This window comes from Mytilus edulis, chromosome 9 (genome assembly GCF_963676685.1).
Source record: "Mytilus edulis chromosome 9, xbMytEdul2.2, whole genome shotgun sequence".
In the NCBI taxonomy this organism is placed as follows: Eukaryota; Metazoa; Mollusca; class Bivalvia; order Mytilida; family Mytilidae; genus Mytilus; species Mytilus edulis.
The window spans coordinates 57,852,064-57,865,398 of record NC_092352.1 but is presented as its reverse complement, the minus strand read 5'-3'; the positions used below and the strand labels follow the sequence as shown (position 1 = coordinate 57,865,398).

Sequence of the window (13,335 nt, the reverse complement as noted above, 5' to 3'; positions counted from 1 at the left end):
TTGCTTGTGTACGAAGATCGTTTGAGGACATATACAGAGAAAACCATATTATGTGTACGATTTAATATATATAGTGCTCACAAACTATCATATTGCGTTTTGTATAGAATTCCATATAGTGTTTAATTTATACCTTTTATATTTGTTTTCATTTGTAAAGTATATGTGTGTATTTGGATGTAAACGTAAACAAATATGTTAAAATTAGATGCATAAGGGCAATTAACTAATGTAACTCTTTTTTCAATTTCAGAATTAAAAACAGACATACGGACAAAATTATTTAAAATAAAAAATGTTTCTTACAGCTTTATTGATTTGCCTATTTTATTGTTCTGAGATAGAAGCAAGCAGGAAGGACTTGGCAATGTTTGCTGTAGATAATAATCTTCAAAAGATTACGTCTGCTCTTTCAAAAATACGACTAGAGCTTAAAACTTTGAATCATAAACCAAGTAAGAAAATTGCAAAATAGTTATCATATTTTGGTTAATAATTAACAAACGTTTGAGCAGAAATTTTCAGAACAAGCATCTCTATAGTTAGATGCCTACATTGTAGCTGCATGTGATTCATACGTGTTGCCTGCCATCGCTTTCAGTTTCCCTTTGTCAATTTCCCATTTCTTAGAAGTAATATAATCACCATCCCATCTTATTGCGTTAACATGTCTCAATTTTTTACGAGCGTGCGTGTTAACAATAGTTCACAGGGTGTGTTTATTTCTACAGGAAGTGTCTGTACTATAGATGAACATGTTTTTGTGGTCATAGATCTTAAGATACCAAAAGATTCTTCTGATTTATAAATGAAGCGATTGTGACCCATTCCTTACAGTGATATTTTAACTGAGTCTGCATGGATTGGCGTGGTGGATGATTCACAGAGAGGGTTGGAGGGGTCCTGATCCCGAAATCCCGGGCTTGAAAACATGAAATCCCGAGGTCCCGAATTTAAAAAAACATAAATCCTGACATCCCGAAATTCGAAAACAAGAAATCCCGAAATCCGGAGCTTAAAAACACCCGATCCCGACGTTCAGAAAAAGGATTTTATGAGATCCCTTACTGTGGTGTTCGCTGGGTTTGTATTACAGGCACAGGCAAAAAAAATCACATGTTATGTTAAGGTTTAAAGGAATTTTTTTCAGAGACAAGAGATTGTGGTTAGTATATACTAATTTAATTTACGATACCGGTATTTGCAAATCGTTAAATTTCATTTAAGCTTGATTTGTGTATGAGCTTTTTGATTTTGCCACTTGCCTATGGTATTTCTAGTAAGAATTTTTTTAACTCAGAGTTCGGTATTTTTGTTACTTCGACTGAGCATTTTCTCTTGCAAATTGTCTGTTAAGTTCTCCTTTCACTTGTTCCGTTCATTGATAACGCTTGATTTTGTCCATTTTAAATGGACTTTCCCCTTTTTGAATTTGCATTGGAGCTCGGTGTTCTTGTTATAAATTTAAACGTACATTCTTGTGTTAACATTTATTCTGCATCCACAGTTTTTGAGTAATAGTTCATTATCCTATAAGAGGGGACAGGACCTTTTTCGGGACTTCGGAATCAGGTGTTTTAAGCTCGGGATTTCAGGATTTCAGGATTGATCCTTTCGGGATCCGGGAATTCTTTTTTTGAATTTCGGGATGTCGGGAATTATTTCTTTTAATCCGGGATTTCGGGTTCAAGACCACTCCACCCTCACCCCTCCAAGAGAGGGGCCTCCGGGGGCCGTTGTTTGGATATCATCAGCTGCATGTTTCTAAAAACGTTAATATAAATTCATCTTTTCATATCGTCATGTGTTAAAACAGATATTATTTATTTGTATGAAAGTGCATTCCCTTATTTTATATTTCATGTTAACTTTGTCATTTTCTTCTAGAATCTTGCGAAGATATCTACACAGAAGACAATCTGAGTCCTAGCGGAGATTATGTTATTTATCCCTTACAAAAGGCTGTTAGAGTATACTGTTCATTCGAGGGCGACTATGGATACACATTTATTTCCAGAAAATCCTCGGGGGTCGCTCTCAATATTGCAAAACTTTATTCTACAAATAAATTTGCAAAAATACGTCTTCTTATGTCCAACGGAGAGCAGAGAGAAGTCAAAGTTGAAAATTTGCTAGCCTACCGGAATCAGTCTACTCTATCTTTCCAGTCAAATCCTCATCAATTGTACCAGGGACCAACAACGGGAACTGCACAACTTCATCCATTTTTATTTCTCGGGTTTCTGCCTAAAAGCTTAGTTCAAAATCGTAACATACAGGGATACAGAGCTGCCGGAAAGGACTTTACATTCCGAAACTGTGATTCCAACCCCAACAGTTATATAACATTTCTCTTCGATCCCAAACATGGCACATTCGGGAACCTAGGATATACGAATGCTTTTATGAATGGATGGATCTCCTCTTCAACAGTTATGGACTATCCTAAGTATATGGACAATAGTTTTTACATGGACTGGGAGATGCATATGGGCGGCTGTGGAGGGTTAATGACATCTAAAGTACAAAGCATCAAAGCTGCTTTAGGTTTACCGTTTGGTAAGAGTCATTAAGTTAAAGATTCCGTGTTTACGAGCAAAAAAAAAAAAAAAACTTGTCTAGAAATTTAAATAAAATATTAAGATCAGATGTCGACGTCTATAGATATATGATCAATAAATGTTCATATCAAATAATGTGACAGTTATCCAACAACATAAAACAACATACTTGCCATGCAAATGGTTATAGAAAAAAAATAGGAAGATGTGGTATGATAGCCATTTAGACAACTCTTCACCAGAGTCCAAATGACAGAAGTTTACAACTATAGGTCAAGCGTACGGCCTTCAACAATGAGCAAAACCCATACCGCATAGTCAGCTGCAAAAGGCCCCGAAATGATATTTCAAGCTCTCTCTTTAAATGCACATTACATAATTAAAATTAATAACAATGCATTGTGATAATAGTTAACTTTTCTATGTCTGCCTTGTTCAAATATTATCTTAACTTTTCAAATCACCTTCCTTGCTTCTTCCCCTTTCTTCTTATTCTTTTTATATAAAACGTTGTAGTTTTGGCTCTTGAAATTTTATTATTCATTTATGCATTTTGAATCTCTTGCAGCTATTCATAACGAGTAAGGACTGTGGATGACATTGGTGCGATGTAGTACTTGGTTGGATGAGTGGACTAGAATCTTTGGTGGCAATCTTTATTGTTTTGTTCCAAGGAAATATAAATAAATTACCTTCTTTCATCATGATTACTGTTCATTTAAAAGGGTTGAAAGGAAGTGGATGCATCTAGTTTAATAAAATTTAATTAAATGCTTCGCTGAGCGCAGCCTGATACGACCGCAGATGTTGAACCTTGAACAATTGGGCCAAATTTGGACACAATATTCAAGCTTGATACTGTCTGAATTTGGATTGTTATCAAATTTTTTACATAGATCAATATAGGTTTCTGACACAAAACAAATGTCAGGATCTTACAAATATATTGCGCAACACTGTGCAATTAAAGATTTCTTATTGAAACTTTATAAAAATTTGAAATAATTTGAAAAAAAAGTTGGAACCCCCCAAAACTTTATGAATCCCCCCTTGGAGCAATTACCCCCACTCTCGATCACTGCCTTTACTTTGTAATATGGAACCTTGTAGTACAGTTTTTTTAGAGAGATCCATACACTTGAACACAAGTTATTATCTGGAAACTAGATATATGCTTGTTTTTGGTCCCTAGGGGATATATTAATGGAACCCAATCAGAAAAGTTCGGATTTTTTATGGATCTTTAGGGAAAGAACATCATCAGTATATCTGAAAGTGAAATTAAATAATCTGGCTTCTTTTGTCCTCTTGTTTTTGACAAGTGTCTGAAGGAACTCCGATTCATATGAAAATAAGAAGAGGCGCACAGTTTGTTCCCATAGGAATGCCGACAATTTGTTGGAAAAGTCTACCTCCAAACTCAACAAATATATTGTCGATAAGAAACTCCAGCATACTGATCACTTGTTCTTCTGTGCAGCATGTTTTACCTTTTTGTTTGTCGCTTTTAACGAAATATGCCTTATGATATCCCAAAGTAATACATTTATAGCGTATGCCACCATTTTTATGTTGGCATTGTGGATTATTTCTGGCTTACTAAATTATAATCCTGGTACCTTTGATAACTTTTTTTTCAGGCAAATTTTCAATTTCACATGGGGATTGGTGGTATACAGGGTTGAAAAATCAAAAGTTTTGATAGAACTAATTTCAGAAAAAGACCGAGATTTAAAATTGTCTAGAAGTTCTTTAGAATTTTTAAGAATCCACATATGGTTAATACCACAACGCGAGTAAACAGTTTCACGGTATTTCTGAAGATCCTCTTTCACTGCGGACAGAATGTTAGTCAATCTCATGAATGGACAATTCTTTAGTGGAACATGAAGATGAGCCAGCAATATACAGTTGTTTGTACGGAATTTTATGAAGCTTTGGTATCCAATACAAACAAAGTAAGTCCTCCGATTTGGTGTTCAATGTAATGTTTATTGAAGCCATGAAGGACAGTGATGATTGAAACAATTTAATTAATACTATGACATGGTTATAGTTTAAGGACACTGTTGGTATCTGTATCAACATCAAATAGCATTGTACTATAATGTCCGAGTTGTGTGAACTACTGGTTCAAAATAATGTTGATTTCGACGTCGAGCTTTGTAACCTCTGAGAATAAGTTGGATGCAATAAGGAAACCAAAACAATTGGAAACCAGATGCTCCGCAGGGCGCAGCTTTATACGACCGCAGAGGTTGAACCCTGAACGGTTGGGGCAAGTATGGACACAACATTCAAGCTGGATTCAGCTCTAAATTTGGATTGTGATTAAATAGTTGACACAGCATAGGTTTCTGACACAGAATGAATGTGGTCTAATGAACTCAAAATATTTTTTTTGCCTTTGAGCAATTCACTATGCTGTTGAATATTAATCCTCTTAAAAAAATGTTTGAAGAAATTTTCTTTTTATTTATGAAATCTGAAATGAGAAAAATTTAACCCTCCCCCCCCATTTTTTTTCACATCCCCCTTTCCCTTTTTCCAAAACTGATCTCAATTCAAATTTCTAATGGAGTTTGCAACAATAACTACTCATTTAAATACATCATAAAATATTAAAATGTAAAATAAAGTGCTTGTTATCACTGAGTGGTAAAGATTGTTTTAATTTATCAGTTGGTAGTAAAAGTGAATATACATTGTATATTGTATAAAACAATGATTTAAGTTGATTCAACTACTATTCTGGACAAAGAAAGATAACTCCAATTGAAAATGTCTTGCTATTGCACAATATTGTGCAATTAGATATTTCTTGCTATTGCACAATACTGTGCAATTGAAAATATTTGCTATTGCACAATACTGTGCAATTGAAGATTTCTTGCTATTGCACAATACTGTGCAATTGAAAATTTCATGCTATTGCACAATACTGTGCAATTGAAGATTTCTTGCTATTGCTGAATACTGTGCAATTGAAAATTTCTTGCTATTGCACAATACTTAATATAATAATTTTGGATCCTGATTTGAACCAACTTGAAAACTGGGCCCAATAATCAAAAATCTAAGTACATGTTTAGATTCAGCATAACAAAAAAGCCCAAGAATTCAATTTTTGTTAAATTCAAACTTAGTTTAATTTTGGACCCTTTGGACTTTAATGTAGACCAATTTGAAAACGGGACCAAAAATTAAGAATTTACATACACAGTTAGATTTGGCATATCAAAGAACCCCAATTATTCAATTTTTGATGAAATCAAACAAAGTTTAATTTTGGACCCTGATTTGGACCAACTTGAAAACTGGGCCCAACAATCAAAAATCTAAGTACATTTTTAGATTCACCATATCAAAGAACCCCAAGGATTCAATTTTTGTTAAAATCAAACTAAGTTTAATTTTGGACCCTTTGGACCTTAATGTAGACCAATTTGAAAACGGGACCAAAAATTAAGAATCTACATACACAGTTAGATTCGGCATATCAAAGAACCCCAATTATTCAATTTTTGATGAAATCAAACAAAGTTCAATTTTGGACCCTTTGGGCCTCTTATTCCTAAACTGTTGGGACCAAAACTCCCAAAATCAAACCCAACCTTCCTTTTATGGTCATAAACCTTGTGTTTAAATTTCATAGATTTCTATTTACTTATACTAAAGTTATGGTGTGAAAACCAAGAATAATGCTTATTTGGGCCCCTTTTTTGGCCCCTAATTCCTAAACTGTTGAGACCTCAACTCCTAAAATCAATCCCAACCTTCCTTTTGTGGTCATAAACCTAGTTTTTTTAATTTCATTGATTTCTGTTTACTTATACTAAAGTTATAGTGCGAAAACCAAGAAAAAGCTTATTTGGGGCCTTTTTGGCCCCTAATTCCTAAAATGTTGGGACCAAAACTCCCAAAATCAATCCCAACCTTCCTTTAGTGGTCATAAACCTTGTGTTAAAATTTCATAGATTTCTATTTACTTTTACTAAAGTTAGAGTGCAAAAACTAAAAGTATTCGGACGACGACGATGACGACGACACAGACGACAACGCCAACGTGATACCAATATACGACCATAAAATTTTCAATTTTTGCAGTCGTTTAAAAATCACAATTCAAGGGCAACAACTCCTATAAGAAGTTGTCTTACAGTTTGATGAAAACAGACAGCTCACAGTAGGTAGATCTCAACATTTCAAGAAAATAGACAATACTTGCATTGTACCCCTTGGGTTTTATTTTAGACATGTTGAGCATATTGGTTGGCAGACAGGGTTATCACTTCAAATTAGTAACTGAATGAAGATTTTTGCCATTTGATTAAATTTTGCCAGTAGATTCAGAGAAGTGAGTTGTTTTAACATCCATGAAGTGCATTTTGTTGCTGTATTATTCATAAGGCACATGTGGAGTATGATCTGCTTACTTTTCCAGAGTGTCTGATACAGTTGGTCTGATATCACATCTGATTTTTGCATTTGGTCAATCTTTGGTGTGCTATGTGGAGTTTTGAAGATTGTTGTTTATTTTTATTTTATTTCATTTTTTGCCATAATTTGTCTGTTTTTCTTTAACTTCTAAATTTGTATTCTCTTTTTTTTCTTTACTTTATCTGTGTAAAAACCAATAACCATCTTATTACTATTTTGCATTTTTCTGCATCATGTTTGTAAGACAGGTTTCTTTAAATAATGGCCAATGTAAATATAACACAAGTGAATTTTCTTTTTTTTATGATATTCCTCTCATTAACACAACAAATACACAAGTCACAATTACATGTAACTGGCCACAAAATGAATAAATGAACCACACATAAACAAAACAATACCACACATATAACATGTATAACAAACAAAATCATTAAAAATCTTATACTACATAAAAGTTCATACATTGACATATGAAATAATTATAAATCTATTCTGAAATTCTATTCTGGCACATGTAGAATAGAGTTGATAAATAGAATATAATTGTTTGGACATGTACATGACAATAACACATTTCTATGGAACAGAATTTGATAGTTTAAAGTTAAGTGAAAAGATTTGTCTTAACAAACTTAAATTCCATGCATTTGATATTTCTAATCAATCAAGCTGACAGTATTTTTTTTACTATTTATTTAAATAATAGTATATTGTAATTTCCTATACAAAAAATATTAGCAAAAAAAAATACTCTCAGTGTGGCAAAGAAATTATAAAACGAACAAAGATCAAAAGACCGATTTTTCTTGAAGTACAAAAACTGTAGGATTTTAACAAAAAAAGGGTTTGATGAAATTTGCCAAAAATGTATATATATGCATCTGCAACAATGAATTGACTCAATTGATAAATAATGTGCATCATCATTTTCTTAAAATCTAATTAATAAACTTTTAAGTTTTTCTTGAAATAAAGAAATAAAACAACACAAAGACTATAGATGATGAAAAAACAAATATCATAAACAATGTTGTACATACATGTAAATTATTACAAAAATTCTACTGGTAAAAACAAATAATTGACAAAATTTCAATGCATTACATGTGATTCATAATTAACATATTCAGAAGAATGGTATTTCATTCCATTTACAAATGTATGTACAAATCTTTTCACATGGACACCATGATGAAGAAATAAACATGATTTAGATTAACAATTTGTAGAGGGGTCATCATAATTCTCCACAAGACCAGCTTTTCACCAAAAGTTATCACAATTTATACTGAAATGTGTTTAGTTTACAAGTATTTTGTCTTATAAGATAGTTTGTGAAATTCATCACTGAGCTTAACAATAAACATTAGGGTATGGTACATGAACATGTATTTCAAAATTATTATGACCTGCCCAAATATAATAACGGAGAAGAAACAAAGAAGTATTAAACAAATTATTAAACTGAATCCATAGAAAAATAAATATTCTGTCAGGGTGCTTCTTTAATTCTTTTACACAAAGATTTTTCTTATAAAAAAAACCTTTACCTGAAGATTCATTGAAAATTTATGAAAAAAAGTTAAGATATCTAATATTCTGATTCACAATATCCATAGCACTGTAACTTAATTCAGGCTAGTTCATGTGTCAAACAATTATAAAACAACAATGTGTCCCCAGAACACGGATGCCCCATCCACATTATTATTTTTCTATGTCAGTGGACTTTGAAAAGGGGGTAAAACTCTAATTTGGCATTAAAATTAGAAAGATCATATCATCGGGAACATATGTACTAAGTTTCAAGTTGATTGGACTTCAACTTCATCAAAAACTACCTCGACCAAAAACTTTAACCTGAAGCGGAACAGACGGACACGCAGACCAGAAAACATAATGCCAAAATAAATTGGGCATAATAAAAATGGGTAAACTTTAAAATATCTTTGTAATTGAACAAGTTGTTTAATGAATAATGAAGTTGGAATATTTCTAATTTCAGTTTTATAAAGAATTTGAGATTATTTTTTTTTTTAACATAGTCATGGTTGTAATATGAATATTTCTAACCCTGAACAATTAATAGGCATCTGTAGGAGATCTTCAGTAGATGTTCATTTTTACAGATAGGTTTACAATGGATCTGATGCACCTAAACTTGTAAATGCTCAACTTGCAGGCAAAAGGCTTCAGGGTCACCTTTCTTGCCTAAATGGTAAAAATAAAACATCAGAACAAAAGACAGATATGCGATTGCATTTTTGGCACCTAAGTATTTATGTAAAGAAAATTTCCTATTATCCATGACCCAGAAAGTACAACATTAATTGTTTAGAATTTATATCAGGTTATCATATTCAGGACAGTATTTTCTTTCTCCTACATGTACATGTACTGTAGAAAAATGTATATCATTTGTATATATGTATCATCATTTTCAAATTGTTAGACTTTTAATTTTCTAATGTTGTACAGTGTCAGTAATTCACTTATTGAAAATAAATGCTTCTCAGAAGTTTTGGAATACATGTAATTGCATGTACCTGCTCAGTGTGTGTACCGTACCTTAAACTTTACAGTCTTACAAAATTAATGTTTTTGATTTTTTTACTCATTTTCTTACATGCATGTACAATGTATGTACAATTGTACTTGTATTTTAAGTATTCCAAGATTATAACAGTAATTATGAAATTTTGACACACCATTATCATGTAGCACTATATATAGATTTTCCAAATTCATTTAGAGCAGCAAACCCTTTCATCTTTACTACAGTTCTGTAATCAAGGACGGAACATGTTTTCACTTCCCCCAAACGAAACAAATAGAAACCAGTTACATGACTGAAGTTGAACAAGGTAACAATTGTACCAAAAAAAAAAAAACTTCCTAAAGTGTACATGTATTAGAAAAAACTTATGAAAGTGATTCAATAAACAAATGAAAATGGAAAAGACATTTAGGATTGTAAAACAACTTTGGGATATATTTAAATGATATACCTAACTTTTATAAACATGATCAAGGCTACATACAAAACACTTTTCAAATTTCATCATACTAGTAAATGCACATGCAACAGTAAACTTCCATTGCAAGTACTAATACAAATTTATGCAGACTTCATACATGTACAAATGTATATTTATTTAATTCACTTTCTGTGGAACAATCCTAGCCTCTTATTTGAAATTGTGTAATAATACAGAAGTATTAGGTTAAAGTACAAATAAAACATGAAATAAGACTAATTATGTAATTATGTTTCAATCAATACATGTAGATGATTGCCTGAGACATGTTAAAAGCTCAATTAAATTAAGAACATAAATTATGCAAGGTTTACAAATTTGAACAGAAGAAAGTCTTGGTCTAATTTATTCGCAACTACATGTATTTTTCATTTATCATGTTTATTACATGTAAGAGAAACTGATTAAAGTATTGCATAACCAGTATTTCAACACCGGACTTCTGTAAAAGACCATACATTTACATGTTCATGTACTGATGTACTGTGGACCTCTTTATATCGATTTTAATGTTTCATCAGAACTGGACGTTGTTCTTTTACATTTTCAACACTGTTAAAGTAAAAGAATTCATTACACATTTACACACATTTAAGTGCAAAGGATGTGCTGAAAGAGAATCAATTTGACAAAAATGTTAAAATTTAATACACGTTTGAAAATGTCTGTAAATTGCACATAAAATCACTTCAAAAATTGATGTAATTGTTAGAATCCTATCCCTTTAGCTAGTCACAATGATGATCTGGCTCTGCTGCTGAGGTTGATGTAGTTCTTTGCAAATCGCCAACTGATCTGAAACTGCTGCTTTCCCTTGGTGTAAAAACAGCACTAGCACTGCTTGATGGCACAACATTAGCATCGTTAATTTGCCTTCTGATCTTTGTAAGTTCTTCGGCTTTTGTGCTAGCATAATGATGATACATCATTTTAACACCTGTTACGACAGAAAGACGAAGTCTTAAATTATAACGAAAGGAATTCTTTTTGAATTTAACAGCTCTTTTGTAACGAACTTCCAAGTCTCTTATTTTCTGATCTAACAGCGCTATTTGTTGACACGCCCTCTCGAATTTAATCCTAGCATCACTTTCCTTTTCCAACAGATGACTATGGTCCATTGATGTTCCTCTATCAACCGTCCCTGCCATATTAATGTATACTTTTTGTGAGGTCTAATAGCAAAGATAACCTTGAATATTCTTATTATGACAAGAAATATAGGTTCAGCATGTTGAAACACTTATAACGTGACGTTGAGAAACAGCTGTTTTTATACACATTCTATCTGACTGCGTGGGTATAAATAATGGCGAAATTTTGACCAGGTATTTTATCTTTATCCTACAATTGTTATTTCGCATACAGGACTAGGTATTGCGTGTGTAAAGACTGGTGAATGAGAATTATTTTTTTCGGAAATCTCTCTTGACAATAAACAGGAAGTGAATATATTCCCAATATTCTCGGGTTTGATCCATATCGCTACCACTACATTTGGAATGCCTCTGTGATTATTATCACTCCTGCAGTAAACAATAAAACATTTGTCTTCATGAAACTGCTACACGTTTATAACTGATTTATAGGTTGCAGTTAAAAAAAATCGACATAAACAAATTACATGGTGGAGAGACTTGGTATGTGAAAATTACAATTTATTTCTAAAGTTTAGGTGTTATTGTTGTTATATGTCACAAACTGTATAGTTTATATGGCAATAAAACTTTGAATATAAAAATCCAAAAAATTATCTATAATGATTTTTGTTGTTGCTAACATTTATAAAAGCAAAATGAAAATATATTGTCTAGAAAAGATAATATGATTTCATTTACCAATCATGATGCCCAAAATTTGAGCTATACAATCATATTACAAAATAAAGCACAGTTTATGATTAGAAAGTTTGGTCAATATTTGAGGGGGTGGGGGTTCAGCACCTTTTGTCAGGATGTTGGGATGTGGGGTGTTTTTTCAGCTCAGGATTTTTGATTATTGGTTCAGTTTTCAAGTGGGTCCAAATCGGGGTCCAAAATTAAACTATGTTTGATTTCATCAAAAATTGAATAATTGGGGTTCTTTGATATGCCAAATCTAACTGTGTATGTAGGTTCTTAATTTTTGGTCCCGTTTTCAAATTGGTCTACATTAAAGTCCAATGGGTCCAAAATTAAACATTTTAACCAAAATTGAATTCTTGGGGTTCTTGGTAAAAATCGGGGTCCAAAATTAAACTTTGTTTGATTTCAACAAAAATATATATATGGGGTTGTTCAATAGGGTACTTATAAAGTGAGAAACGGAATCGAAACGAAACGAAACGAAATATAACGAAACGAAACGAAATACAACGAAACGCAACGAAATACAACGAAACGAAACGAAATATAACGAAACGAAACGAAATGTAAAAATGAAGAAACGAAACCCTCTTCAAAAGCATCAAATATATTGCCCCTCCCCAGCCCTTTTAGTTCAACAAAAGAAATTTTCCTCAATCATAATACAAATACTTCAAAATAAAACTATTATATAGAAAAGATATTTTCAAATTCAATTATACAAATGTCATGTATAAAGAAGTCTTTTCAACGACCCTGTAATTGGGCAGGTCCATGATTTCAATACGGGTGGTGTAAAAGGGATTGAATTTGCCGTGCAGAAAGAGTCACGAACACAAATATTTAAATGGTGACGCCCCTCACAAGAAAAAATGATCTCCCCTTTCTCTAGTTTCTCGGATTTACCGAGTTTAATAAGACCGGTCGGTTAAAATGCTTTGTAAGTACTTATATTCGAAAAAAATTATTAGGACAGGAACTTGTTTTTCCCCAATAGTACCGACCGTGCAAGGGCTTTATAGCCAGTCAAGGTCGTTAAAAACTCCCGTAGTAGCCAATAGTTATCCATTTCTGATATAAAGGCCAAAAGATTTTTTTCAACGGCTTTTTATAGTTCGTTCCTATATTGGACGGTCTTCAACAATGAGCAAAGCCCGTACCGTATAGTCAGCTATAAAATGCCCCGAAATGACAAATGTAAAACCATTCAAACGAGAAAACTAACGGCCTAATTAATGTACAAAAAATTAACGAAAAAAAAACAAATATGTAACACAGCAACAAACGACAACCACTGAATTACAGGCTCCTGACTTGGGACAGGCACATACATATACACATACATGCATACTGTGGCGGGGTAAACATGTTAGCGGGATCCCAACCCTCCTCTAACGTGGGACAGTGATGTAACAGTAAAATATAGGAACGAACTATAAAAATCAATTG

General features: G+C 32.6%; 1 protein-coding gene across 4 annotated transcripts in view; it reads left to right on the top strand.

The window, feature by feature from the left end:
* The window catches only part of LOC139488628 (fucolectin-7-like), a 69,390-nt gene that overhangs the window by 8,054 nt on the left and 48,001 nt on the right, over positions 1-13,335 (top strand). For 2 of the 4 annotated variants that reach the window (XR_011656055.1, XM_071274361.1), the window contains 3 exons: positions 254-455; positions 1,888-2,559; positions 3,130-3,268. The exons of 1 other annotated variant lie outside the window; for it this stretch is intronic. Coding sequence is in view for 2 of the 3 variants with exons in the window: in XM_071274361.1 (XP_071130462.1) it covers positions 296-455; positions 1,888-2,559; positions 3,130-3,146 (849 nt within the window). In the remaining variant the exon portion in view is untranslated. Of the gene's footprint in view, positions 1-253; positions 456-1,887; positions 2,560-3,129; positions 3,269-13,335 lie in introns of those variants that run through there. One more of the 4 variants, XM_071274358.1, reaches the window with a different exon arrangement.